The sequence below is a fragment of the Ptiloglossa arizonensis genome, chromosome 11, assembly GCF_051014685.1.
Source record: "Ptiloglossa arizonensis isolate GNS036 chromosome 11, iyPtiAriz1_principal, whole genome shotgun sequence".
Lineage (NCBI taxonomy): Eukaryota > Metazoa > Arthropoda > Insecta > Hymenoptera > Colletidae > Ptiloglossa > Ptiloglossa arizonensis.
The window spans coordinates 4,767,649-4,792,635 of record NC_135058.1 but is presented as its reverse complement, the minus strand read 5'-3'; the positions used below and the strand labels follow the sequence as shown (position 1 = coordinate 4,792,635).

At 46.0% G+C, this 24,987-nt stretch overlaps 1 protein-coding gene across 6 annotated transcripts in view; it reads left to right on the top strand.

Moving 5' to 3' along the window:
• Positions 1–24,987, top strand: part of Gro (TLE family member transcriptional corepressor groucho) — a 187,181-nt gene that overhangs the window by 83,837 nt on the left and 78,357 nt on the right. For 5 of the 6 annotated variants that reach the window (XR_012993628.1, XM_076323147.1, XM_076323144.1 and 2 more), the window contains exons 6-9: positions 1,149–1,211; positions 1,290–1,376; positions 1,546–1,572; positions 3,118–3,477. Coding sequence is in view for 5 of the 6 variants with exons in the window: in XM_076323147.1 (XP_076179262.1) it covers positions 1,149–1,211; positions 1,290–1,376; positions 1,546–1,572; positions 3,118–3,477 (537 nt within the window). In the remaining variant the exon portion in view is untranslated. The remainder of the gene's footprint in view (positions 1–1,148; positions 1,212–1,289; positions 1,377–1,545; positions 1,573–3,117; positions 3,478–24,987) is intronic. The other variant, XM_076323145.1, reaches the window with a different exon arrangement.

The window sequence follows — 24,987 nt, the reverse complement described above, 5'->3', positions numbered from 1 at the left end:
TTTCCAACGACACCGCGATAATACGAATGTCGACGTTTGAACAATTCATTCGGATCGATGACGTTCGAACTTATCGTGTTTCGATAAGTTTCGCGTAGCTCGCCGAGCTCGTATTACCGGATACCTTTCGCGTCGTTTTTAAAGTTAGACTCGGTTGTCCAACTCGCGAACAAGAATCATTTCGAGAGCATTTTTACGCGAGAGAACAGAGTTTCCGTACTGTCGCGAACATCCGAGAAACTGCATTACCGTCACTGGATACAAGAAGACTCGGTACTTCGAAAAAGAAGAGAGAGAGAGAGAGAGAAATCGGGATTTGGCTTGACGAGATTGCATTTTAGGCCACGGTAATATTATACTACGTTGTCCCGAGTATTTTACACCGAGAGTTTGAAATTAAGATACCACAGACTTCGCGAATCTCCGTGGAGGTACAAATGTCGAGGAAGAATAAAAATTCACAGGTTTTCTCTAGCCTCTGTTTATTTTCTCCCAGCTAATACCAATTGTATCGACACCTCGATGTGCACTGTTGATCGTGCAAAGCGTCACGTTCAACCTGTGCAATCGGTGAACCTTAAGGCTCAAGTAGGACTACAGAGTCTAGATGTAGCAGGGTTAGGTTGGATCCGTGCTAGAGTTTCCTTTTTAAATAATGAAAAAAAAAAAAAAATTCGAACGTTTTATCGTTCCGTAGTCTAGCCAGGATAGGTGACGTAAAAGGGACGATACGTCGACAGTTGACGGTTCGAATGGAAAGTTCATACCTGTCCGTCAACAAGTCTCCCGGTACGGTGCAATGTCACCCGCGTAACCTTTCGAGCGACCATTGGAATATTTATTCGTATCGCTAACAATTTCGACGATGTTTACGCGGATCGATTAACACGGGATACTCTGGGTGCCTGGCTCCACGATTAAACTGATCAATTCGTAGGAACATTCGCGAGGATTATCGAGGCGCGGTGTAGTAGCTACGCGGCCCCTAGGATTCCAGAACGATCGATTGCTCGGAATCCTCGATCGTTGGCGGCTTTCAGAAATTCCCCTTCGAGATTTCTCTTGATCCGATCGTTCGATTCGATCCACCTACGTCTCATTCTTCGTCTCGTTCTTGCATTAATCGCGCCAATTTATCATAATTGCAGACAGAGATCGCTAAGAGGTTGAACGCAATAATCGTCCAGTTACTACCGTTCCTGGCACAAGAGGTGAGTCTTTGACTTTCTGTTTGGCACGTGTGCCGCACAATCTCGCGATCGAGAGTGACAACGACGCGATAATGATAGCATGGCTTGCAGCATCAGCAGCAGGTGGCCAATGCCGTAGAGAGAGCGAAGCAAGTCACGACGTCCGAGCTAAACGCTATTATTGGGGTGAGCTTCTCTACAATTGATTCTATTAACTTCATAGTTTTGGCAAACAGTCGGACATTGATCTTGGCACAGTATGTTACAATTTGCGCCGCTTGCGTTCCAATATCACACTTCAACATAATTCACAAATAAATGGTGACCGACTAACTCTTGCGAAACTCTTTTGCAGCAACAACAGGGTCTACAGCAGCTACTGGTGAGTCTTTCAGTTTTTCTTTCGAGTTTCTCTGAACTATCAGGACATATTTTGAGACATCCTAGCGTACTTTGTGTCTGCGTCGGGGAGATTGTCCGTTAACGAAATTTTAACACGAAACGTGACGTCTTCTGTAGGGAAACGGATCGTCATTTTGCGTACACGTGTCTCAAATCGTGGTATCATCGAGTAGAGTACGGTAAAGTTACTTTTAAGTTGCACTGTTTCATATCCATCGAGTAGAGTCAAAGGTGGCGTTTACTTAACTGGAATGATATCAATTGTTCAAAGTTCTTGAATTCAAGATTTGAAATTTTTGCTACCAAAGTCAACGTAGACACGGACCGAAGCACCCAGATACATAGTACAGCTAGCAGCATCAGGATCGAACGAGATGCCGATGCCGAGATGTCTCCGTCGATGTGTTCCAATTTGTAGCTAGTACCAATATGTGTTACAGAATCAATGTCTCTTCTAACAGTGACGTAGCCGGTTCCGATGTTCAGATGTTAGTATACAAATACTAGACTCGGCTTGCTTCTGGGAGTTTTAGAGCATGCCAAAATTACTCTGAGAAACACTCCAAACTACCGAAACGTTTCGAAGATCGTACGATTACAAACAAGACAAAAATATATACGGAGCATTATTAACGAAAGAATGCAAGTTTTGTCCTAGCTTCTCCAAACGGTAACAATCGTTAGTAAAAAAGAAAAACAAAGAATTTCCAGATCGTACTTTATAAATGTATTGTGTATTTGTTGTTTGCAACCTGTATGAAACTTTTGACTTTTACTATGCATCTTCGATACAACTTCTACGGAAGGTCCAGATTTTTCGTTGACAAACCCAGGGAGAACTGGTTTCCGTAAAGACACGTAATCGCACACAGGTCCTTCGAACCTACAAACTCTGAGTCGAGGAGAAAGATTTTAGCCGCTCAAGGTCGCGTTCTTCGCCCGCAATTCGTATCCCGCAATTCGTATCCCGCGTCTTTATTTTTATTACGGTACAACTGTTGCATCGACGACAAAATTCGGTGTCCAATTGTAATTCGTTAACGTTCGCAAATCGATATCGGTAACGTACGAAATCAGTGGTTGGAGAGGAATCGCCCACTTATTTCCGCAACAGTTCCTACAATATTTTTATTTTCCCCCGAGAACAAAATCTCCGATGCGAGTTTGTCACTGCTCGAAACACTTCATTTCACAGTCGTAGAATCCCCCTAACCGCGTCCCCGCGACGAGTTTTAACGCGTGTGCGCGATTACTCGTAGAACGTCGTCGCTCCGTTCTCCCCCCACTCGTCGACGCGAACGAAACCGGTGGAGGGGAGGAGCGACGCGGTGCGGTGGTGGGGGCTCGTGTGGGTGACCTTGAGCGGCGAAAACCTTTCGCCGCGAGCGTGTTCGCGAGAAAGAGAGAAAATCGAGACCGAGATATCAGGATCCGTAATGTATTGCTTGATAACGCCCGCTTGGGTGTCTAGGTTGCGGGCGGCGATTGGAAGAAATGGTGATCGTGTCTGTTTCCGATGTTACAGCAACAGATTCACGCGCAGCAGCTGCCCCACGGCGCGGTGGTCGGTGGTCTTCCGCCGGCCGGGCTGTTGGGCTTCGCAGGTGCGGCCGCGGCGGCCGCAGCCGCGGTGGTGCCGCCGCATCTCGCGCCGCCGCCTCATCCCGCGGCCGCGGCTGCGGTTCAGGCACAGGCGCAGGCGCTCCTGAAACCGTCGGACCTGCAGCAACACCGAGCAGCCGCGGAGACACCCGAGGACCGTAAGCCGATCGCCCTCACCGACGACAGACTCCGACGATCCGTTTCGCCGCCGGAGAAATTCCGCAGCCGCACCCCCGACCTCGAGAGCGATCCCAAGAGGCGGAAGGAGGAGAAGCTCGGACACGTGAGTTTAATCCTGTTCCTCGTGCGCGCTCCTACCAGCGTATATACCACGGCCGCTTTTGTTTTTGCGAGAGCGCGCGCGGCACCGCCTAGCCGGCCTTCGACCCACCTGTTACGCGCTATTTAAGAATACGCGGACGGAGGAATCCTCTCGTGTCGCGCGCCTCGCCGGACCATTATTTTTCGACGAACTTAACGCCTTCGTTGCACAACGACACCGATCGGGATGCTGGATAAGAGGAGGTTCAAGTGCCAACGAGTGACAACATTTCTCCGCGATTAGTTACTTGTACACTCGTATGTTTCTTTTTTTTTTTACGAGAAAAGTATTTTTACGATCGACACTTCTTTTCGAAGAAAGTTCAAGGAAGTGTAATTAAGTCTCACTTAGTATTTTTCCCACTGATTTTCGCGTTAGTGGAACACTAGTTTTTGGGGAACCGAAGAAGTTAATTATGCACAACGACACCGATCGAGAAACTGGATAAGATGAGGTTCAAGTGCCAACGAGTGAGAACATTGCTCTGCGATTACTTACTTGTACACTCGTATGTTTTTTTACGAGTGAAGTATTTTTACGATACTTCTTTTGAAGAAAATTAAAGGTCGGTACTTCTTTTGAAGAAAGTGAAAGATCGATACTACTTTTGAAGAAAATTAAAGATCGATACTTCTTTCGAAGAAAGTTGAAGATCGATACTTCTTTTGAAGAAAGTTGAAGATCGGTACTTCTTTTGAAGAAAGTTAAAGATCGATACTTCTTTTGAAGATAGTTGAAGATCGATACTTCTTTTGAAGAAAGTTAAAGATCGATACTTCTTTTGAAGATAGTTAAAGATCGATACTTCTTTTGAAGAAAGTTAAAGATCGATACTTCTTTTGAAGATAGTTAAAAAGATTGATACTTCTTTTGAAGAAACTTAAAGATCGATACTTCTTTCTGAACAAAGTTAAAGGAATTGTAATTAAGTCGTCACTCGGTATTTTTACATTTACTTTTTGAAGAACCGAAGAAGTTAATTATGCACAACGACACCGATCGAGAAACTGGGTAAGAGGAGGTTGAAGTGGCAACGAGTGAGAACATTTCTCTGCGATTACTTACTTGTACACTCGTATCTTTTTTTACGAGTGAAGTATGTTTACGATACTTCTTTCGAAGAAAATTAAAGGTCGATACTTCTTTCTGAACAAAGTTAAAGGAATTGTAATTAAGTCGTCACTCGGTATTTTCGCCGTTGATTTTTCCTGTGGTCGTATACTCTTAACATACAATGCCTACTTTCTTCGAAGATTCTACGAACGATGCATCGAACGATAAAAATTCTTTCAAAGTACGCCAACCAACGCAATAAAATATTAGTTAACAATTCCTACCGCGATATTACTATGCGCAGAAATGGTAACTCGTGTAAATTCTAACGTGTCTCTGTCTGCTCGGGAAATTGCGGTTCTATCGCGTAGCACGCAGTCGCATCTACCCGCTTTTAGCCTCCACGTCGAGGAACAATAGATTTCGTCGGAACGACAATACACACTTTTGTTTCAGCGGCTAGGCAAAGGTAGAATCTTGTCGCGGATGGTGAAAAATATATCCCGAGACTAAACGCAGAAATTGAACGGTGACCCAGTTTGAGAATATAAAGGTTTCGAGTTGAATACGGGGGAAGTGTGTCGAATTGGTGGAATTGAATACACGGAGGTTGAACGAGCACAGGAGAGGGTGAGTTACAATTTTACGAAAGAAAAATTGGTTGCCGGTGACGTCGAGAACATTCGAGATCACTTATCTTTTTTACGCTCGAACACGTCCATTCTGTTTGCATCGCGCAAAAGGTAGAGTTTCGATTTAGAGGAGCATCGGTGATCTCGAAACGTCCTCGACGTCTCCGTCTATCGATATTTCTCCAGGAAATTCCAACACCTCGGACCTTCTCCGAGACCCGTTCGACCTTTTCCGAAGATAAATTCACCTACGGATTAAAATCGATCGCGTTTACCCCTACCCCGTCTTTCGGTTTTCGCGAAATCTATTCGAAAATCTTCCATCCACCGTACCGATGTATTATTTACATTTTTCTCGAACATCGAGCGATCGAAACGCGGCACAATCCACGAAAGAGGGGAACTAGTTTCCCGCGGGGTTGCACATATTTTCCTCGAGAAGGAACGAGGATAATAAAAGCTGCAGTCGTCGTGGAAGAAGGTATCCTTGTAGTTCTTAGCCATTTCTAAGAAAAGTCCAGTTTCGTTCGAACGCATCAAACCCGTCGATGCATTTGGGAACGCGGAGCTCAAAGTTGAAGGAAATAAAACCGGAGCCCGTCGTATTACGCGACCGGTTGCAACGTATCGCCGGAATATCCCCGGCAGGAACGATAAAACTCCGAAAACGCTCGATGACAGGTAGACTCGAGAATGGAACGGACATTTCGTGTTGCGAAGAAAAGAGAATTTCTCCCGGTGAACCTTTTAAGTGTACCTCGGACGGAGAAACCCGCTGGTGGTGTATTGTAACAATGGAACATGTTTCGACAACAGTTTCTCGGCTATGGAGTTTAAAGGCTGAACCGACTCGACGAATTTCTTAAGTAAACTAAGCGTTCTCGGTCGTTCGCCACTTTCCACCTTCTTGGCTGACCGTGGTCGTTGAAACACGGACCGCGATCCTCGATGTTGAAAAATCGACGATTTCCTATCGGGACAATTGCGAGATCTCTGTTAAAATTACCGCGTTACTTTTTCTTCACAGTCGCGGAAATTAAATCGATTCCGAAATCAAATCTCGGGAAGACGATAGGATTTTCGATCAAATACAGAATGCGCAAGAAGGAGAAAATCGTCGAGAATATTCAGATTCGGAGTCCAGGATGGCCACGGTACGCGATTCAATTCTGTCTCGATCGAGAAGGTTTACTAACCCAGAAGTGTGTCGAATCGTAATCCTGTAAGGATAAATGATCCTTCGAGGTCAAGTTTCTTTAAGGATGACTCTAAAATTGTACTCGGTACATCGGTGCGGTTGAAAAGTGCATCTGCACTTTCTTTTATACGGAGCTACGTACTTATAGTACTTCCACGAAGAAGTACTACAATATCGCGCTCAAAAGCTGGTTCAATTTTGCTCGATCACATCGATGCATCGACACACTCGAACTCGAACGTACCCTTTCGCGCGTATTGTTCTTTCTTCGTAGACGTCCAACGTGGCTCGCGTCTTCCGTAAAATTTACAGATGCTAATTCCTAAACCGAGACAACGACGAGACGATTGCGTCGTTAATTGAAAATAACGAGTATCCGGTGGCGCAGGATCGAGTTTGCGATCCAATCTTCAACTCTGTACGCAACGACCGCTTTCACGATTCGGACTCTTACTTTTTCACCGGCTGTGAATTCGCTTCTCCGTTCGAGAGACGAAGCCAACACGAGTTGGCCAACCGATGGAGCTAAGTACTTCAACGGCCTTGACACGGCCAATTGATTTCTATCGTGCCACCTTTAACCAGACTTTGTACCTACAGCTGGGAATTGGAAAGGTGATTCTTGGATTAGGGGGAATGTACTGTCCGTTCGTGAGGAAAAAGCTAACGAGTGTTTACAACCCCGTTGTAGTTTACGGTCGACTACCGATCGCGCGCTTTGTCGCTGTTGGCCGCTGTCGATCTTCGTTATCGTCCTCGGTATTAGATTTAACTAAAATTATTTATTTCATAATTTCGAACGAGACTGCATCGTTCGATCAGCTGTTATCGCGCAGTTATCGTTTCGTCTGTGTTTTTAATAACTTTCTCGTCGTATGTGCGAGAAATGATCACGGGTTTAGAATTCTTCGGGACAGAGAAGATTTGTTAGGGTTCGTTTCTGTAACGTCTGGTAATTTTCGTTCAATTTCGTACAAAAAATACCCTTAACTTATAATAATACACGCTTTAATAATACGCTTCGCTTATAACTTATAATAACATCCGCAAAAAATTTTATCGCGCACTCAGCTACCCCTGTCCACGATTTCGTACATTTCTCGCGGATGCGAAGATTCTACGCCTATGCGACGCGACCGCTTAGTGGCTGAACGATCCATGGTGGGGATTGGGCGGAGCGAGGGCCTAGTTCCCCGACCCACCGTCGTTCGGTTCGTCGACTTACGATCTTCGCACAGTAGTCTGCCACGCGAACACAAAACCGAGCACACCGTACGACGAATTCCCGATACTTTCGAGTTTCCACAAACTGGTCCGTGAGGGGGAGTTATCATCGATGGAGTTATTTCGTTTCCCCCCTCCTGCCAGCGACTGACAGACGTCTGCCAGGCAGCGAGGGAACCTTCGAGCGAACTCGCGCTCCGTATATTCCATAACGATAAAGCTTAGCAACGAACGTCGACGAAAAAAAAAGGAATAAAAAAAAAAAAAAATAAAAAAATAAAAAAATAAAAAGCAGAACTCGCAATACCTTGGTCCGCGCGTGCTCCCTAAAAATTGGATGACTTTTGTCCGACGGTGAAAATGGTAAAGCGGGCAGCAGCGGCAACGCGGCCTCGGCCTCGGCCGCGGCTGCTGCTGTGGGAGGGGGAGGAGTGGGTTGGGGGGAGGAGCAGGGTGGGGGGTGTATTGCAGCGCGGGGTCGGGACCGCAACGAGCCTGGGAGTCGCACAGTTTCTCCTTTCGCCGCGGCTCCGTGAAATATCCATGAAAACACGCTCCTTTGTCAGGATCGCGACGACAAAGTGCGCGACCTCGCTGCGGAGGGTGGCGACGCGAGGTGGCGTGTAATTATAAAAACCGTGAAAACAGGCGAACTGCGCGCGCTTGTCGCTTCGCTCGCGTTCTCTCACTAAATTGGATTATTTTTCTCAGCCTTGTTCCTCCGAACCCTCTCGCGCTCGTGCCCTCCGTCATCCCCCCTGCCCCTTAGTTCCGTCGCTTTTCCCTCGACCCGCCTGCTTCCCGACAATTAAAGTACTCCTTCGCGTGTGTACCGCGTTTTCGTGTAACGTCCCTTCGTTTCTCTCTTTCCTTCCATCTTTTTCTCTCTCTCTTACTCCCAGTTTCTCTCTCCTTTCCTCTCTTACTCCGAGTTTCTCTCCTTTCCACACTTACTCTAAGTTTCTTTCTCCTTTTCTCACTGATTCTAAGTTTCTCTCTCTCTTCCTGTCTTATTCCAAGTTTCTTTCTTCTTTCCTCTCTCACTCTAAATTTCTCTCCTTTCCTCTCTTACTTTAAGATTCTTTCTCCTTTCTTCTCTTACTCTAAATTTCTCTTTCCTTTCCTCTCTTACTTTAAGTTTCTTACTCCGAGTTTCTTTCCTTTTCTCTCCTACTCAAAGTTTCTCTCTCTTTTCCTTTCTTACTCCGAGTTTCCCTCCTTTTTTCTCTTACTCTAAGTTTCTCTCTCTTTTCCTCACTTACTCCAAGTTTCTCTCCTTTCCTCTCTTACTCTAAGTTTTTCTCTCTTTTCCTCACTTACTCCAAGTTTCTCTCCTTTCCTCTCTTACTCCAAGTTTCTCTTTTCTTTTCTTACCCCGAGTTTCTCTCTTTTCCTCTCTTACTCTAAGTTTCCCTCCTTTCCTCTCTTACTCCAACTTTCTCTCTTTTTCTCCAACTTTCTCTCTTTTTCTCTCTTACTCCAAGTTTCTATCCTTTCCTCTCTTACTCCAAGTTTCTCTTTTCCTCTCTTACTCCAAGTATCTCTCCTTTCCTCTCTTACTCTAAGTTTCTCTCTCTTTTCCTTTCTTACTCTGAGTTTCTTTCCTTTTCTCTCTTCTTTCCTCTCTTATTCCAAATTTCTATCTTAGTCTCTCTCTCTCTCTCTCTCTCTCTCTCTCTCTCTCTCTCTCTCTCTCTCTCTCTCGGTAACTATCTATCCCTTTCGTTTGAACGACACCACCGTCCCCTGTAGGTGTTCCTTTTCTCGTCGCTGGGAAAGTGACGCGTCGCATAATACGTTCCCGCAGACGCGAAACGGCGGAAAGCGCGACGCGGAATCGCGCTGGTTGGGGTTCCTTTCGGGCGTTTCGCGTGGGAATTCAGAGCCGCGGAAATTAAAGGTGCTTTTCCGCGGCCGGCTTGACTCGGATTACCCGCCAGCAACCGCCACCACCGCCGGCGTTCCCTCCACCACCACCACCACCATCACCACCGCCCACCCCCAACCCCCTCCGGATTCTTCAAATTTTGACGCCCACGGAACGAACGTAAATGGTTATTTATGCCGGGGCTCTCCGTAACGCGGTAATTAGGGTGTGTTGGGTGCGTTGAATGGACGATATTCCGCGGGTACGAGCCTCCGGATAAATGCCCCGGCGTGTCGGACGGACCCGGTGAATAACGACGAACCAAAGAATTATTTTCGCGCGCCCGAGGACGCGGCGATAATTATCCCGGTTCTCGATAAGTCCGTGTACGCGAAACACTCGGGAGTCGAAACCTGCCGAGAGTTTCCTGGCTGTCGAGAAAAATGGTTTTTATTGCCGCGAAACTACCACAAGTGTGTGTCCAACCAACGTTATCGACCTGTAATCGAAAAAAAACCGAGCCACGACAGTACCCTGTGAATTTCGTTTTCGAAAATTCCATTTGTTCGGTTTTTCAACGAATCGGTAAGAGCAACTCGCGACGAATACACTCGATTGTACCGTACGTACGACGAAACGATCATCGGTTCGGTTCAGCATCGCGTAATACGATTGTTAGGAAGGTTACTGTTTGCTCGCGAGAAGAAGGCAAACGAGTGTTCACGTCCCCGCTCTTATTTACCGTTATCCGTTAGCTCCCCACTATTGGTCACTGTGGATCTTCGTGTCTGTACTCGACCGTAGGTGCGACGGTAGGGGAGCTAGTGGATTGTAAACTGGAGTGGGGATGTAAACACTCGTTTGCCTTCTTTTCGCGGGTACCTTGCGTCGCTGGAAATACAATTGGACAAGCTTTGCACCGTCAAGCTGATACGTTGACTCCAAACAACCTCTACCTTTGACTCTTGATTTCGGAGTGTCCAAACCATTATCATCGCGCAAAGATCTCGAGTATTCGGTAATACGGTAGAGTGTATAAAAAGCATACAAGGAAAAGTTACAGAGTACAACTTGGTGAGAGTATTGTCGTATGTTTGAGATAAATAAATCTTCGTCCACTCGTCGGACGATTTTTCTGCACTAACGCTGTAGCGAGGCACTTGAAACTATCTTCAAGAATCAGCCATCGATGTCCAACACGCCTGATGTCATCGTTGCGTTTCAAGTATTCGTTCCAACACACTGCACGTTCCTTCGACTCGTCAACTTTCTAGCAATGCACGATACTGTGCGTGCATCGATCGATGGCACACGGAACAGCAAAGAGACAACGGAAGTCGTTGGTTTCGCCCATTCTAACTCGTTCGTTTCCTTCGTCGTTCTCCCGATTAGTATACGCAACTTATTCGACAAACAGTGTGCCGTTGGAGGTCACAGATAAGGGCGTGGATATTGCGAGCTCGAAATGTAGAGTCGTCGATACACATTTCGAACGAATAAAGACAAAGAGGATCGATGTAATAAGTACGGTAAAATATAACAGGATGATACTAAACGCGTGATATTAGACGCAATAAAACAGTCGCACAGTAACGAGGTATAACAAGGTAGAATAAATATTCTAACGCTATTTGCCACGCCATTCTCTGCTTGCTTTTCGACTGTCTCTTCGCTCGCTGCATTCGTCCTAAATCTTCTACACACATACGCACACGTTCTCTCTCTCTTTCTCTCTCTCTCTCTCTCGTCGTACTTGGAAAGGGCCACACTCCTTAGAAATAAACACGCGTTCGGTCTCTCGTGCACTGTTCCAAACGCTCCACGCCAAACTCTATGTCGTCCAGAATAGTAAACTCGCAGACACGCGCGCATGGTTAATCTTCCCGCACTAGTTGCTACAAATAGCTACAAATAGTTCGAGAGTCTACAACTGAACTCTTATATCACATGCGTCGTGGCGCATTCGATGAATACCGGAAAGAACACGACCGAATAAGGAACCAACCATCACGTGCTCCTGAGCTTCCGTAATCAACTTAACGAACTTATCTCCGATCTACGATCTCGCCGCAAACGCACGAACCAACTCGTCAAAATTTACTCGATTACCAATCAATAGGTCCGTAAACTCGAAATTCCGATTCGAAATTTGAACGTAAATCTTATTTACATTTTTCTTTTCTTTTTTTCAAATCTGTTCTTCTCTATTCAGCTGCGATCTCTGAAAAACAATACACTCCCAAAGTCGTTGATATCGATCTTTCGATAGAACGACAGATTCATTTTATCCGTAGTTTTCCACGTTAAGAATATTCATCCTCCCACCTCCGTTATAAGACGCTTCCCCTCGAGAGTTGCCCTCGCTACTTTGGGAAACACAGATTATGGAATACTCCGTGTAAAATAATTTAACGTCGCGTAATATCTGTTCGAATAAATCCAGTCGATTTTTCTTCGATATTCTTCCAAATACTAAGATCGCAAACTATTGGGTCGAAAAGTTTCTTTTTCTGTGGAAATGAAACACGAGTTTCTTAGAGCGTACATACGTTTTATTAAATTATATATTCTCCATTTTGGAAAACGAAATCACTTTCCGTACAGACCAATAGTAACGGAGTACTCTTGATCGTTGCGTGAAAATAAACCAAATGGAGTAACTTAAATCATTGCTCACGTCTATCGAACGAAGTGTCCCTTACCTCGATCCGACGATAGTGTCGAAGATCGAGCAAAGATTCACAACCGTGAATCGAATCGAATCTTCTCGTTGGTCTTCGAGAACGCGAAAAATTTCTCCCGCAATCGGTTTCAATTTCGACTCGACGATTTCGTACACTTAGTTCCCCCTCCTATTTGCTACGTAGTTATCTTCACCGTTTAACGACGAAACGTTGAAATTGCTTCCGAGCCGGACGACCGGATACGCGTACCTGTCGTGCTCGATCGTCGCGTAGAATCCCGAAAGTCCCGAGCAGCTACGCCGAATCACGCTCGTGCGATTTTCTCCTCTCCTTGCTTCGGTTCCTCTCCCCCCCCCTCTCGTTGATTCGTTCTCTCTTTCACTCGTTGATTCGTTCTCTCTCTCTTTCTCTCTCTCTCTCTCGTTGATTCGTTCTCTTACTCGTTGATTCATTTTCTCTCTCTCTCTCGTTGATTCGTTCTCTCTTTCACTCGTTGATTCATTCTCTCTCTCACTCGTTGATTCGTTTTCTCTCTCTCTCTCTCTCTCTCTCTCTCTCTCTCTCTCTCTCGTTGATTCGTTCTCTCTCTCACTCGTTGATTCGTTCTCTCTCTCTCTCTCTCTCTCTCTCTCTCTCTCTCACTCGTTGATTCATTTTCTCTCTCTTTCTCTCTCGTTGATTCATTTTTTCTCTCTCTCTCACACGCACTCGTTGATTCATTTTTTTCTCTCTCTCTCTCTCTCTCACACTCGTTGATTCATTTTTTTCTCTCTCTCTCACACACTCGTTGATTCGTTCTCTCTCTCTCACACACACACTCGTTGATTCGTTCTCTCTCTCTCACACACTCGTTGATTCGTTCTCTCTCTCTCACTCGTTGATTCGTTCTCTCTCTCTCACACACTCGTTGATTCGTTCTCTCTCTCTCACTCGTTGATTCGTTCTCTCTCTCTCTCTCTCTCTCTCTCTCATGTTCTCTCACGTTCTCTCACGTTCTCTCTCGTTCTCTGTCGACCCCGTCCACCTTTTCTCTGCCCCAAACCCTCGTCTTTCTTTCCCTCGAAGCGTCCCTCTCCGTTTCGAACGCCAAGGGAACTAACGACGCGTCGTTTACACGGGCAATCCCTCGAACCCCAAGGGTGCCTGGAAGTTTGTTCGAAGTTGAGCCACTGACCGGACTCCGTCATCAGCTCCATTTACCCGCGCGAGTGTAGGAGAAGTATCGCGGGGCGTACACGCGCGAATCGACCGACACCGGCGACCTGTTCCTCGTTTCTGTCGCACATGTGTACCGAACGTATCGTATCGCCGCGCGATTGCATCGAGGAAAGTGCTCGGACGTGTGAAAAAGTGGAAATTCCGAGTTTCGAAACTGGAGCTACGAACGCGATACGTGTTTTCGTCCGAGCATCGATCCCTCCCTACCCCCTCGTTTATATATCGCCACTGTTCGTTCCATGGGAATCGTCGAACGGAACGATTCCCCCTGTCTTTCGAATGAAAATGAACCGTACCGCGATACGATAATTGCGCGCCTTCACGAGCACTGGCTCGTGACACACGCCAGTAAACGAATCGCTGAGATCACTGCCACGATTTTACGACGGTTTTTAAAAACGCGCAGCGATTGGTTAAAGATCTTTGGAAAATTCTTCTACGTAGTTTGGATTCGGGATATTTTTTCTTTCTTTTTTTTTTTTTTATTTTTACTTTTTGGCAGATCTCTTCGGTAGGTCCGTTTGCTTCGGTTTTGAAGATTTTGTAGAGTATGTACTGTGCACTGCTCGAAAGAAGTCCGACGTGGTACGGGGGCTTGTATTATTTTACTCGGTGTCTATACGCGTTGTTTTCTTCGCTACTGGATCCAGTCAGCACAGATCGCTTTAGCCAATAATGTACCAGAAAGTGCGCGCGAGTCGAGGTGTCTGTCTTGCGCTTTGACCCGCATTTCTTCCGCAGGACTTCTTCTCGATCGTGCACAGTACATGTGTCAATGAAGGATGATCGCGTTTATCGAGTTCCTTGTAGATAAAAATGATTACATCAGATTGTTCGGAAAGTCATTTTGTTTTCCAAAATGGAGAATATGTAATTTGATCAAATGTTTACACGCTCTAAAAAAATCGTTGTCATTTTCACCAAAAGAAAAACGAAACGACTTTTCGAACAACCCAATATTATCGAAGACAATAAACTAGGATTGCGAAACGTAGAACTCCGGAAATTTCCACTTTAATTGTGAAAAATATCTTCGATGAAATAATGTGTCATTATTGTTTTCCAACATAGGTTCCTTTTATCTCGAAAAGAATAGCGTTCGTCTTTGTCTTCTAATCGATTGTTTTCGTTTTCCAAAATTGAGAATATGTAATTTGATCAAATGTTTACACGCTCTAAAAAAATCGTTGTCATTTTCACCAAAAGAAAAACGAAACGACTTTTCGAACAACCAAATATTATCAAAGACAATAAACTAGGATTGCGAAACGTAGAACTCCGGAAATTTCCACTTTAATTGTGAAAAATATCTTCTATGAAATAATGTGTCATTATTGTTTTCCAACATAGAAAAGAATAGCGTTCGTCTTTGTCTTCTAATCGATTGTTCGCTTTTTGGAAATTTACTACTTGGACGAATCACAATTTTCAATATAGGTAACAGTTTCACGCATTTGAATTTCAGCTACGAGTTGACTCGATAGATTTGCATTGGTTTTCGCTAATCTTACGAATCGATGCATCGTCACGGAGAAATCCCGACGCTACACCAAAGTCACTTGTTCTTTTGCTTCGATGAACGAACGCGATTGTCGCTTCAGTTTAGCGCGATATTCCCAGTTTAGCGGGGTATTGCTTTCCCCGGAAAACCCTGACGAAAAGCCTGAGAATCCTGAACAATTTGTGAGCGAATGGTTTCTTCGCGGAGCGACTTTGTCGTTGCTGGAGGAGCTCGAGTCAAGGCCATTTTGTGGATTCCGGGGAATTTCTTTTCATTTCGAAGAAGCTTCGTAATAAAGGAGCGAGGTTTCGTCCGTGGTGAAAATGGAGAAAAATTTCAGTTTGTCGGAGTTTCGAAACGAATCGTCGCGACGTTTTAACGGGACGAAGAATTCTCGCGCGGCATTGTCACCGCGTCGCAATTAGTCGAACACGACGAATGACACGAACGCGAAACTCGAACCTCTTCTACCTCGAGAGTGGGGGAATGTAACGCAATATTGGTCGGTACTTGCGCCTATGCGTTATAGGTCAAGCGTAGTACTTTCGAACACTCGGTACGTGAAAACTTTGAGCTATCCTTCGCGTCAACGATAAGCTCGTTCGCGATGGTATTGACCGAACCGAAACCGTTAACGAATTCTTGGAATTTGCGTGTCGAGAAAAATTTACCTTTCGACCCTTCGGAAGGCTTTTCGCCTTTTTTCAGGGAGAGTTTCACCCCGTTCGGGGTGCCGATCGTTTGTTCGATCATTTCGAGGATAGGGTTACGTGTACGTTTTGAAAAGAAATTTAACAGTAAACGTACCGGCATTTTTCTATACCTGAACTTACCATAGGGGGTCATTTGACCCGTTATGAAATAAACGTAGATTTTTCGTAAAAAATTCTTTATTTATTAAAGGAAATAATTTGCAACATCGTTTCTGATTTCGTATAAAATGAAACACATATTTTTATCGTTACGAACGAAACAATCGACTAATTACATTTTTTACACAGGATGGGTTCCTCCTTCGTACATTTCCCGCGAACAAATTTTTTACAAATTATGCAAGTTTGCGTTGTTTTATTGCCCGCGAGCAATCTTATTTGACATTTTTTCCTGGATTGAGAATTATTATTGGAGCTGCTCGATACTCCTTCTCGTTGATTTTCCTTTTCTTCTTCGCAAAATTCGAGGTACTCTGTAACAAGCTCGTCTGCTAATCGTAACAGGAAAGATTGCCTCGATAGCTCCAACCCAGTTGTTTCCTGATAGAGTGTCCACGAATTGATTCCAGCGAGATCCAAAATATTGAAAAATACCTGTACAGGCCATCTATTGCACTTCGATTTGACGCTATACTTTCGCGCCATTTGGTCAACTATATCGACGCCAAATTTGGTTTTATCACAGTAACTGATCGTTTCGGGTGTCTTCTTTCTATTGTTCTTGATTTTCACGGTTTTACGTTTGGTACTCGATATCGCTACTTTTTTTCTCGGTTTTGATTTATAAATCGTTAGCGTACAGTCGTTCGATTTGTACGTCATTGTTGAAAGAAGTTTCGAATTATCTTTCGTTGTTTTCGCAAGTGCGGGCAATTCCCTCCTGTTCGCACGCATTGTTCCCACTAACGTTGTCCTCTTCGCCGATAATTTTTCAGCCAAAGACGAAGTCGTAAAATCTTGCGAATCTCCGATAAGAGTCGGTTTTGTTTCTGCGTTAGGTCATACGGACCCGGTTGGGTCAACCAAGTGCTTACGTCAAAACCGCACTTGAGAAAGAGTCACTTGAGAAGCGTATCCGAATTTAGAACTAAGGTCCCGGTTGGAAAACTGCTAAAAAATACGTAAACTTCGTACGGGGTCAAATGACCCCCCGTGGTACGTAAGGTGGGTAAAGAATTTTTGTCGGTAAAGAATAAGCTACGAGAAAAACGGAAAGTGGGAAATTGAATAATCGGACGATGTAAGAATTTACAGAAAGTCAAATGACCGACAGAAATAACAATAAATGTACGAATTTAAAGTAAATTTTCAAAAGGGGTCATTCGACCCCGCTTGGTACGTTTAGTGTTAAACGTCGTAACGTAGAAGTAATTATCGATCGAAGGAATCGGGAATAAATGAATTATAGAAGGAATAATACCGTGACCTTATCGCGGTAAGATCGTGAATTCGTAATTAAATTTATCAGTGGTACAACATCGTCCAACGATTGTCAGATGTCGTGAGTGAACGTTGCTTGGAGAAAAATAATTCATTCCGGTAAAGGTTAATATTGAACGTAACGATTAGAGAAAGAATACTAACAGGATCGATTCGTTCACTAGAGAAGAGTACGCGTACCCTTAATTGTCCCTTCTGAACTATTTTCGGCAGCCCTCGTTCAAGGTGTCACGAGATATACCTTCCAACCTATCGGAGATAGCGACGAAACGTTTTTATAGTTTTTACGATTCAGCAGGTATTTTTATACCAGACAGACGGGACATCAATCCTGGACGGTAGGGTTCGATTCGATTTTTTTATATTTAACGGTACATCGATCTTTGCATTTTCGGACAGATTTCTCCGTGCGCGATAACATTCAACCGAAATATCTTTTTCCATTTGGTACAATTACAGAGGTTTACCGGAACGTAGTTAACCGGGACGTTACTCGGTAAGTAGATACTTCTGTAACTGAACAGACACTGATGGATGCCTGACCCGATATCGAATAAAGATTCGGTGAACGTCTGACGGTAAACGGACAGCATTTTGTACACTTAATAAACGATTTCCAATTTAAACGACACTCGACGTAACGTTTTTTCGTTGCGTTCGATGTTTTCTCCTCGAACTTGTTACCGATCCGAAATCAAAAATTCGTACACCCTTCCACCGATGGAAATCTTCTTATAAATATGTCTGATAAAAATTTCTCAACGCTGTATTCTGTTATTCTGATATTCATCGGTGTACATATCGAAGAAATTTGCAAAAATTAAGTACACTCGTCGAATAAAGATTCGATGAACGTCTGAGGGTAAACGGACAGCATTTTGTACACTTAATAAACGATTTCCAATTTAAACGACACTCGACGTAACGTTTTTTCGTTGCGTTCGATGTTTTCTCCTCGAACTCGTTACCGATCCGAAATCAAAAATTCGTACACCCTTCCACCGATGGAAATCTTCTTATAAATATCTCTGATAAAAATTTCTCAACACTGTATTCCGTTATTCTGATATTCATCGGTGTACATATCGAAGAAATTTGCAAAAATTAAGTACACTCGTCGAATAAAGATTCGATGAACGTCTGAGGGTAAACGGACAGCATTTTGTACACTTAATAAACGATTTCCAATTTAAACGACACTCGACGTAACGTTTTTTCGTTGCGTTCGATGTTTTCTCCTCGAACTCGTTACCGATCCGAAATCAAAAATTCGTACACCCTTCCACCGATGGAAATCTTCTTATAAATATCTCTGATAAAAATTTCTCAACGCTGTATTCCGTTATTCTGATATTCATCGGTGTACATATCGAAGAAATTTGCAAAAATGAAGTACACTCACCTCGCAAAAATAATCTTCGAAATTACCAACAGTCTCCCGGTTCGCGTTCAATCGAAACGTCGCGAGACTCTCGTCGAGAAAAAATTCTCCACGGTACGGGTCCCGAGGTACCACGAAACCCGTGAAAAACCACGAAAAAATAGCTGTCCCTATTTCTAATAACCGACAACAGCCATACGCGAGAGGACAACTGGGCCCGTCTAATTGCGAAATTGGTGACTCGAACACGCGCGAGCGACCGTGTCCGGTTTCGCATAGTTCGCAGTTCCATCGTCGGGATGAGAAAAGTTTGAATGTTATTTAATTAACCGGTTGGTCGTGTGAAAAATTCGAATCAAAATTTGTACGAGACCCTTTCTCGGCCGAATTCCCGTTACGCTTGGAAAGTTCGGGTCGAGCCGGGGCGCGAAACATTTTGCCCTGCGCGTAGTTAATAAAGCAGCTATCTGTATTAGTAGGTATTTCCGTGCGCGTTCTGCCGCGCGAGAAAAGTTCCAAGCGGATCTAAACTTAGCGTAGTTGGGCTACCGAGCTGAGACCTTTGTCCGTGCGCGCGCGCGCGCGCGCGCGCACCGCAGCTACGATTTGAGCGGTGTCCTCGAGACAATGGAGTGTAATTCACATATCTCTTGCATTCATACCGCGTCACATACCTAGGGCTCTGGTGTTCGAAATTAACGTACCTAGTTTCCTGCTCAGAATTCCGCTTGTACACCGTATGGCTGTACCTTGGGCCGCTTCACCGGCCGCGTTCGCATCCAGCCGCGCGGCGCGAACTTCAACGCGCGCGAACAATTTTATTAAAATCCAGCTTGGATCTCGTTTCGTCGCTCGAGCACCCATTAACCGCGTTAAGTCGTTCGACCTCGTACGGTACGGTATCCGCTCCGTATCGATGGTGTTGCGGCGTGTTACGCGTATCCAGCCGGGAAGAAAAGAATAAATTGAAAAGTTTCGCGCGTCGACTTCTCACGCCGGTGGAACTTCCGTCGAAGAATACCCGAAGAATTACACGAACGTTCGCGGAACCCGACTCGCTGGTTGCTGCATTCTACGCTTTCGCTCGAGAACGTTCTTCCATTTTGTTTTCGAGTACACCGCAACTTCTCGGCCTCGTAGGGAGCTCCGAATTGGACCAATGGAGGATTCGGGGTCCAATCGGAGCAGATACCGATCGGAAAAATGGAAAATCGGATCGACGAGTGTCTTAGAGTGAACTTGGGTTTCGTAACGGAATTTTTAGTCGCACTGGCCACATACGGGACTGTACTGAAATTTGGAAAATGAAAATATCGTTACCTTCGACGTTCATCGTTGTTGACAAGTCGCGAATATTTTTTCGGGACGAGTGTTGTTATTTTACGTATACTACCGATGACACGATTGATCGCGCAAAACCGGGCACGGAAGGCTCTTCTTGAACCTACTCTCAAAGTCGATACGGAAACTCCTGATATCGATCTTTAATTTGAAAATAAAAAAAAAAGAATTTTGGAGTGAATGCAACAATGATCTTAAGGGTGCCAGATGTTTTCCATTTTTGGCTTTTCTTTTTAGTCGAGTTCCAAGTTCAAAGTCACAAAGGCCACATAACACTGTCGTCGTTCACATCAAGACGTATCACTGTATACTGCATTTCTACGAACTTTACATTCTTATATATACAATAACTGTACTACCAGATACGCGAGATCCCTGCGTATTGTAATAAACTGGATATTATAATCCGAACTTTACAAAAAAGAAAAACAATTTGAAAGTACTATATACGAAAGTTCTCGCGCAGAAGGTCGCTCGGTCACCGCTCACGAGAACACTTTTTTATACGCCACCACGCTGAAACCGCTCCGTTTTGTAAAACTGCCCGGCAGGTTAAAATCCCGAAAAGGATCTCGATAAAAAGATCAAAACTATTAGCATCGTTGCACGGCCCTTCCGGAGGAAACTCTCCGCGCGTGGTGACGCGTTTCCCGCACGATCGTAAACAACGGAAATATTTAGGGCCGAGCGATGAATAGGATAGACCCTTGCGCAAACAACATTACCGTATTCTCGACGATTCGTGGAATAATTGCGCGCGGTGCACTTAAACCGAGGGGCATATTGCGCGCTCCCTTTTATTCGCGGTTGGCAAACATCGAGCCCCGACTTCCTGTTCGTCGATTAACGCCCCATTAATCGAAACATTTCCCCGAAATTACCACGGAACGGAGTCCCTACTCGCAATCGATACGGCCACTCCGGTCCTCTGGTCTCTAACCGCGGTTCTACGTGTTCCACAAGATTTCAGATTCAGCTAGCTGCCCGGTCGGAGCGTGTGTGCGCGCGAACGAACGAACGAGCGAACGAACGAGCGAGCGAGCGAGCGAGCGAGCGAGCGCTACCGAGGGAAACACACGCGCGCAGACAGCGCGTCACGGATGGTCGCGTGTAATTCACAACAGTCTATGAGCGGAGCTTAAGTGTGTTCCCTCTCGTGGGTAACGTTTCTCGGGCTGGGGCGGGCTGGGGCGCGCGCGGGCGAGCGCTGGCGGTCGGCTTCGTGTATTAGCACGGGCGGACGGTGACACGGTGCCGAGGGGAACGAAGAGAGAAGGGTATAACCGGAAATGAGTTCTCGCGTGTCCACGCTTGGCTCTTGGAACTGCTATTCAGTCCCTCTTTCCTTCACGGTTCTCCGCTCCCACCCCCTGAGAGGATTTAGTCCGTAGTTCTCCGTCGTTTCTACCTCGGTTCCCCCCTCCTCCTGTTCTCCACCTTCTCCTCCTTCTTCTCCTCCTTCTCCTTCTCCTCTTCCACCTCCTCCCCTCTCGTCTTCGGGCCCCGCAGGAAGGCATTAATCAAAGGAGCAGCGGTGCGCCCTGTTACCGGCACGACGAAAGATGGAAATACCCGCGCGCACACGCTCGAGATATCACGGAAGCGGGGTTAGGTTACGTTAGCCCCGTGCCTGTCTAACCGCTGTAACCACCTCCGTGACACACTGTCTTTCACGCCCGGGCTCTCCGGGATCCGAGAATAAAATTCCCGATCCGTTTTACAGTTTGACGCGTCCGTAATAATGCTTCTCGCGCCCTATGGCGGGGCACGGAGGCGGGACGTTACGGGGGAGAGGAACGATGGTAGAGGGGTGACGGAAACGGGGGGAGGGGGAGCACGGGGATAAAGAGAAACTCGAATACGCGAGCGGAGTCCCGGTCTCGCGAGAGCGCGATTTCCTCGACGGAGCGTGGAATCTCTTGAATTTTGTTCGCCACCGCCTCCACCGCCTCCACCGCCACCGCCGCCGCGAGACGAGGCGGAACCGGTCGGTTAATGCGACTTCGTTACTCGCTCGAAACGCGCGCCATTGTGTTATCGTACGAGGATCGCGTCCGCGTTAAAGAGAAATTAATTATCGTCGAGAAACGATCGGTGGAACCGAGATACGAAAGATTCGTGGAAACGGGGGGCGTTTCTCGGACGAGGCTCGGGCGTGGGGCCCTTGGGTTTTTTCGGAGAAAAATAAAAGGGACGCGTGGGGTTCTCGGGTGAAATTTCGGTAACGTGTGGTTCTCGGGTGAAATACAGGAGACGCGTGGTTCTCTGGTTCTCGGATGGAATTCGGGAGAAACGTTGGGGTGTGGTTTTCAGGTGAGATTCAGGAGGCACGTGGTTCTCGGGCGAAATTTCGGTGGCACGTGGTTCGACGATGGGATTCGGGAGAAACGTTTGGGTGTGGTTTTCAGGTGAAATTCAGGGGACGAGTGGTTTTCGGCAGATGCGTAGGTGGCGTGTGGTTTTCAGGCGAAATTCAAGGGACGCGTGGGGTTCTCGGGTGAAATTTAGGTTACCTGTGGTTTTACGGTGAAATACAGGAGACGCGTGGTTCTCCGATGGAATTCAGGAGGCGTGTGGTTTTCGGGAGAAACGTTAGGGTGTGGTTTTCAGGTGAAATTCGGGAGACGAGTGGTTGTCGGGTGATACGTAGGTGGCGTGTGGTTTTCAGGTGAAATTCAGGGGGCACGTGGTTCTTGGGAGAAATTTCGGTAGCACGTGGGTTCTATGATGGAATTCAGGAGGTGCGTGTTTTCCGAGGAAACGTAGGTAACGTGTGGTTTTCAGGTGAAATTCAGGGGACGAGTGGTTTTCGGGAGATGCGTAGGTGGCGTGTGGTTTTCAGGTGAAATTCAGGGGGCACGTGGTTCTTGGGAGAAATTTCGGTAGCACGTGGGTTCTATGATGGAATTCAGGAGGTGCGTGTTTTCCGAGGAAACGTAGGTAACGTGTGGTTTTCAGGTGAAATTCAGGGGACGAGTGGTTTTCGGCAGATGCGTAGGTGGCGTGTGGTTTTCAGGCGAAATTCAAGAGACGCGTGGGGTTCTCGGGTGAAATTTAGGTTACCTGTGGTTTTCGGGTGAAATACAGGAGACGCGTGGTTCTCTGTTGGAATTCAGGAGGCGTGTGGTTTTCGGGAGAAACGTTAGGGTGTGGTTTTCAGGTGAAATTCAGGGGACGAGTGGTTTTCGGGAGATACGTAGGTGGCGTGTGGTTTTCAGGTGAAATTCAGGAGGCACGTGGTTCTCGGGAAAAATTTCGGTAGCACGTGGGTTCTATGATGGAATTCAGGAGGTGCGTGTTTTCCGAGGAAACGTAGGTAACGTGTGGTTTTCAGGTGAAATTCAGGGGACGAGTGGTTTTCGGGAGATGCGTAGATGGCGTGTGGTTTTCAGGCGAAATTCAAGGGACGCGTGGGGTTCTCGGGTGAAATTTAGGTTACCTGTGGTTTTACGGTGAAATACAGGAGACGCGTGGTTCTCTGTTGGAATTCAGGAGGCGTGTGGTTTTCGGGAGAAACGTTAGGGTGTGGTTTTCAGGTGAAATTTTGGTAACCTGTAGTTTTCGGGTGAAATACAGGAGACGCGTGGTTCTCTGTTGGAATTCAGGAGGCGTGTGGTTTTCGGGAGAAACGTTAGGGTGTGGTTTTCAGGTGAAATTCGGGAGACGTGTGGTTGTCGGGAGATACGTAGGTGGCGTGTGGTTTTCAGGTGAAATTCAGGGGGCACTTGGATTTTCGGCGAAATTCTAGGGACGCGTGGTTCTCGGGTGAAATTTTTAGTAACGTGTGGTTTTCGGGTGAAATACAGAAGACGCGTGGTTCTTTGATGGAATTCGGGAGAAAGGTAGGGTGTGGTTTTCAGGTGAGATTCAGGAGGCACGTGGTTTTCGGGTGAAATTTTGGTAACGTGTGGTTTTCGGGTGAAATACAGGAGACGGGTGGTTCTCTGATGGAATTCAGGAGGCGTGTGGTTTTCCGATGAAATTCACGAGGCGAGTGGTTTTCGAGGGAAATGTAAGTGGCGTGTAGTTTTCGGGTACGATTCGAAGAAGGCGTGGTTTTTGGGTAAAATACAAGGGACGCGTGGTTTTTAGGTGAAATTCCGGGGACGCGTGGCTTTTAGGAGAAATGTAGGGAGCATGTGGTTATCGGTTAAGATGTTTCTCGGACGAAACACAAGGAACGCTTGGTTTTCATGAGAAATTCAAGGAACGCGTGGTTTTCACGAGAAACGTAGGGGACGTACGATTATCAACTAAAATGGTTTTCGGACGAAACACAAGGAACGCGCGGTTTTCACGAGAAACGTAGGGAACGCACAGTTATCAACTAAAATGGTTTCCGACGAAACACACAGGACGCGTGGTTTTCACGCCTAATTCAAGTAACACCTGATTTTCGTGAGAAACATAGGGAACGTACGTACACGGTTATCGGTTAAAATTCCAGGAGTCGCGTGATATTTCACACACAAGCGAGGAGGCGCGCGGTTTTCGATCGAAAAGTAACGTATCCGTGGGGCCCCCGAAATTTCGTGACTTTCCGGTCGCGTGCGAGGGACCGCCCCTGGTGATCTCATTGACGAGGCCGCGTCGTGGTCCCCGCTCGAAATGCCTGTGGTCGAAAACGGGGGATGGGGCGAGTTAAGGTCGGTCGTCCGATACACGACCGTCATTATCCCGGCCAGTTTATCGGGGCTTCTCATGTCAAAAGGGGGGTTTCACGGCGCGTTTTCGTCGATCGATTTTACGCTACGTCGTCATCGATCGCGACCACGAAATATCGTCTGTTTCTTAACGCGTTGTCGAGCGACGCTTTTACGGGGAAATTAAAGCTCGTCGTTATTCGTCCAAGAAGAGATCGAAATAATCGACACGGAACGTCGACGAGTTTGTTTCGCGCGCGATTCGATTCGCGCGAACCACCATACGCGCACGAGTCATCGAGTATTTCGATGCACGGTTAAGGGAAGTGTCTCGGTAATTCGACTTTGAAAATTTGATTTTTGCCCCTTACATTTTCTAAAGTATACACCTTCGAAAATTTCCTTGCAAAAGGATTACCTCGAGTTTGTACAATTAACCAAGTTGTAGGCGTTCAAAGAGAACGGTGTACGCAGCGCGCGCGACGAAAGCTCTAAACCGTTTTTTTTTTTTTTTTTTTCGAATTTGTATTTTCTAAACTGGCTGATAAGTCTTACTGTTTCTTTGGAAAACAAATT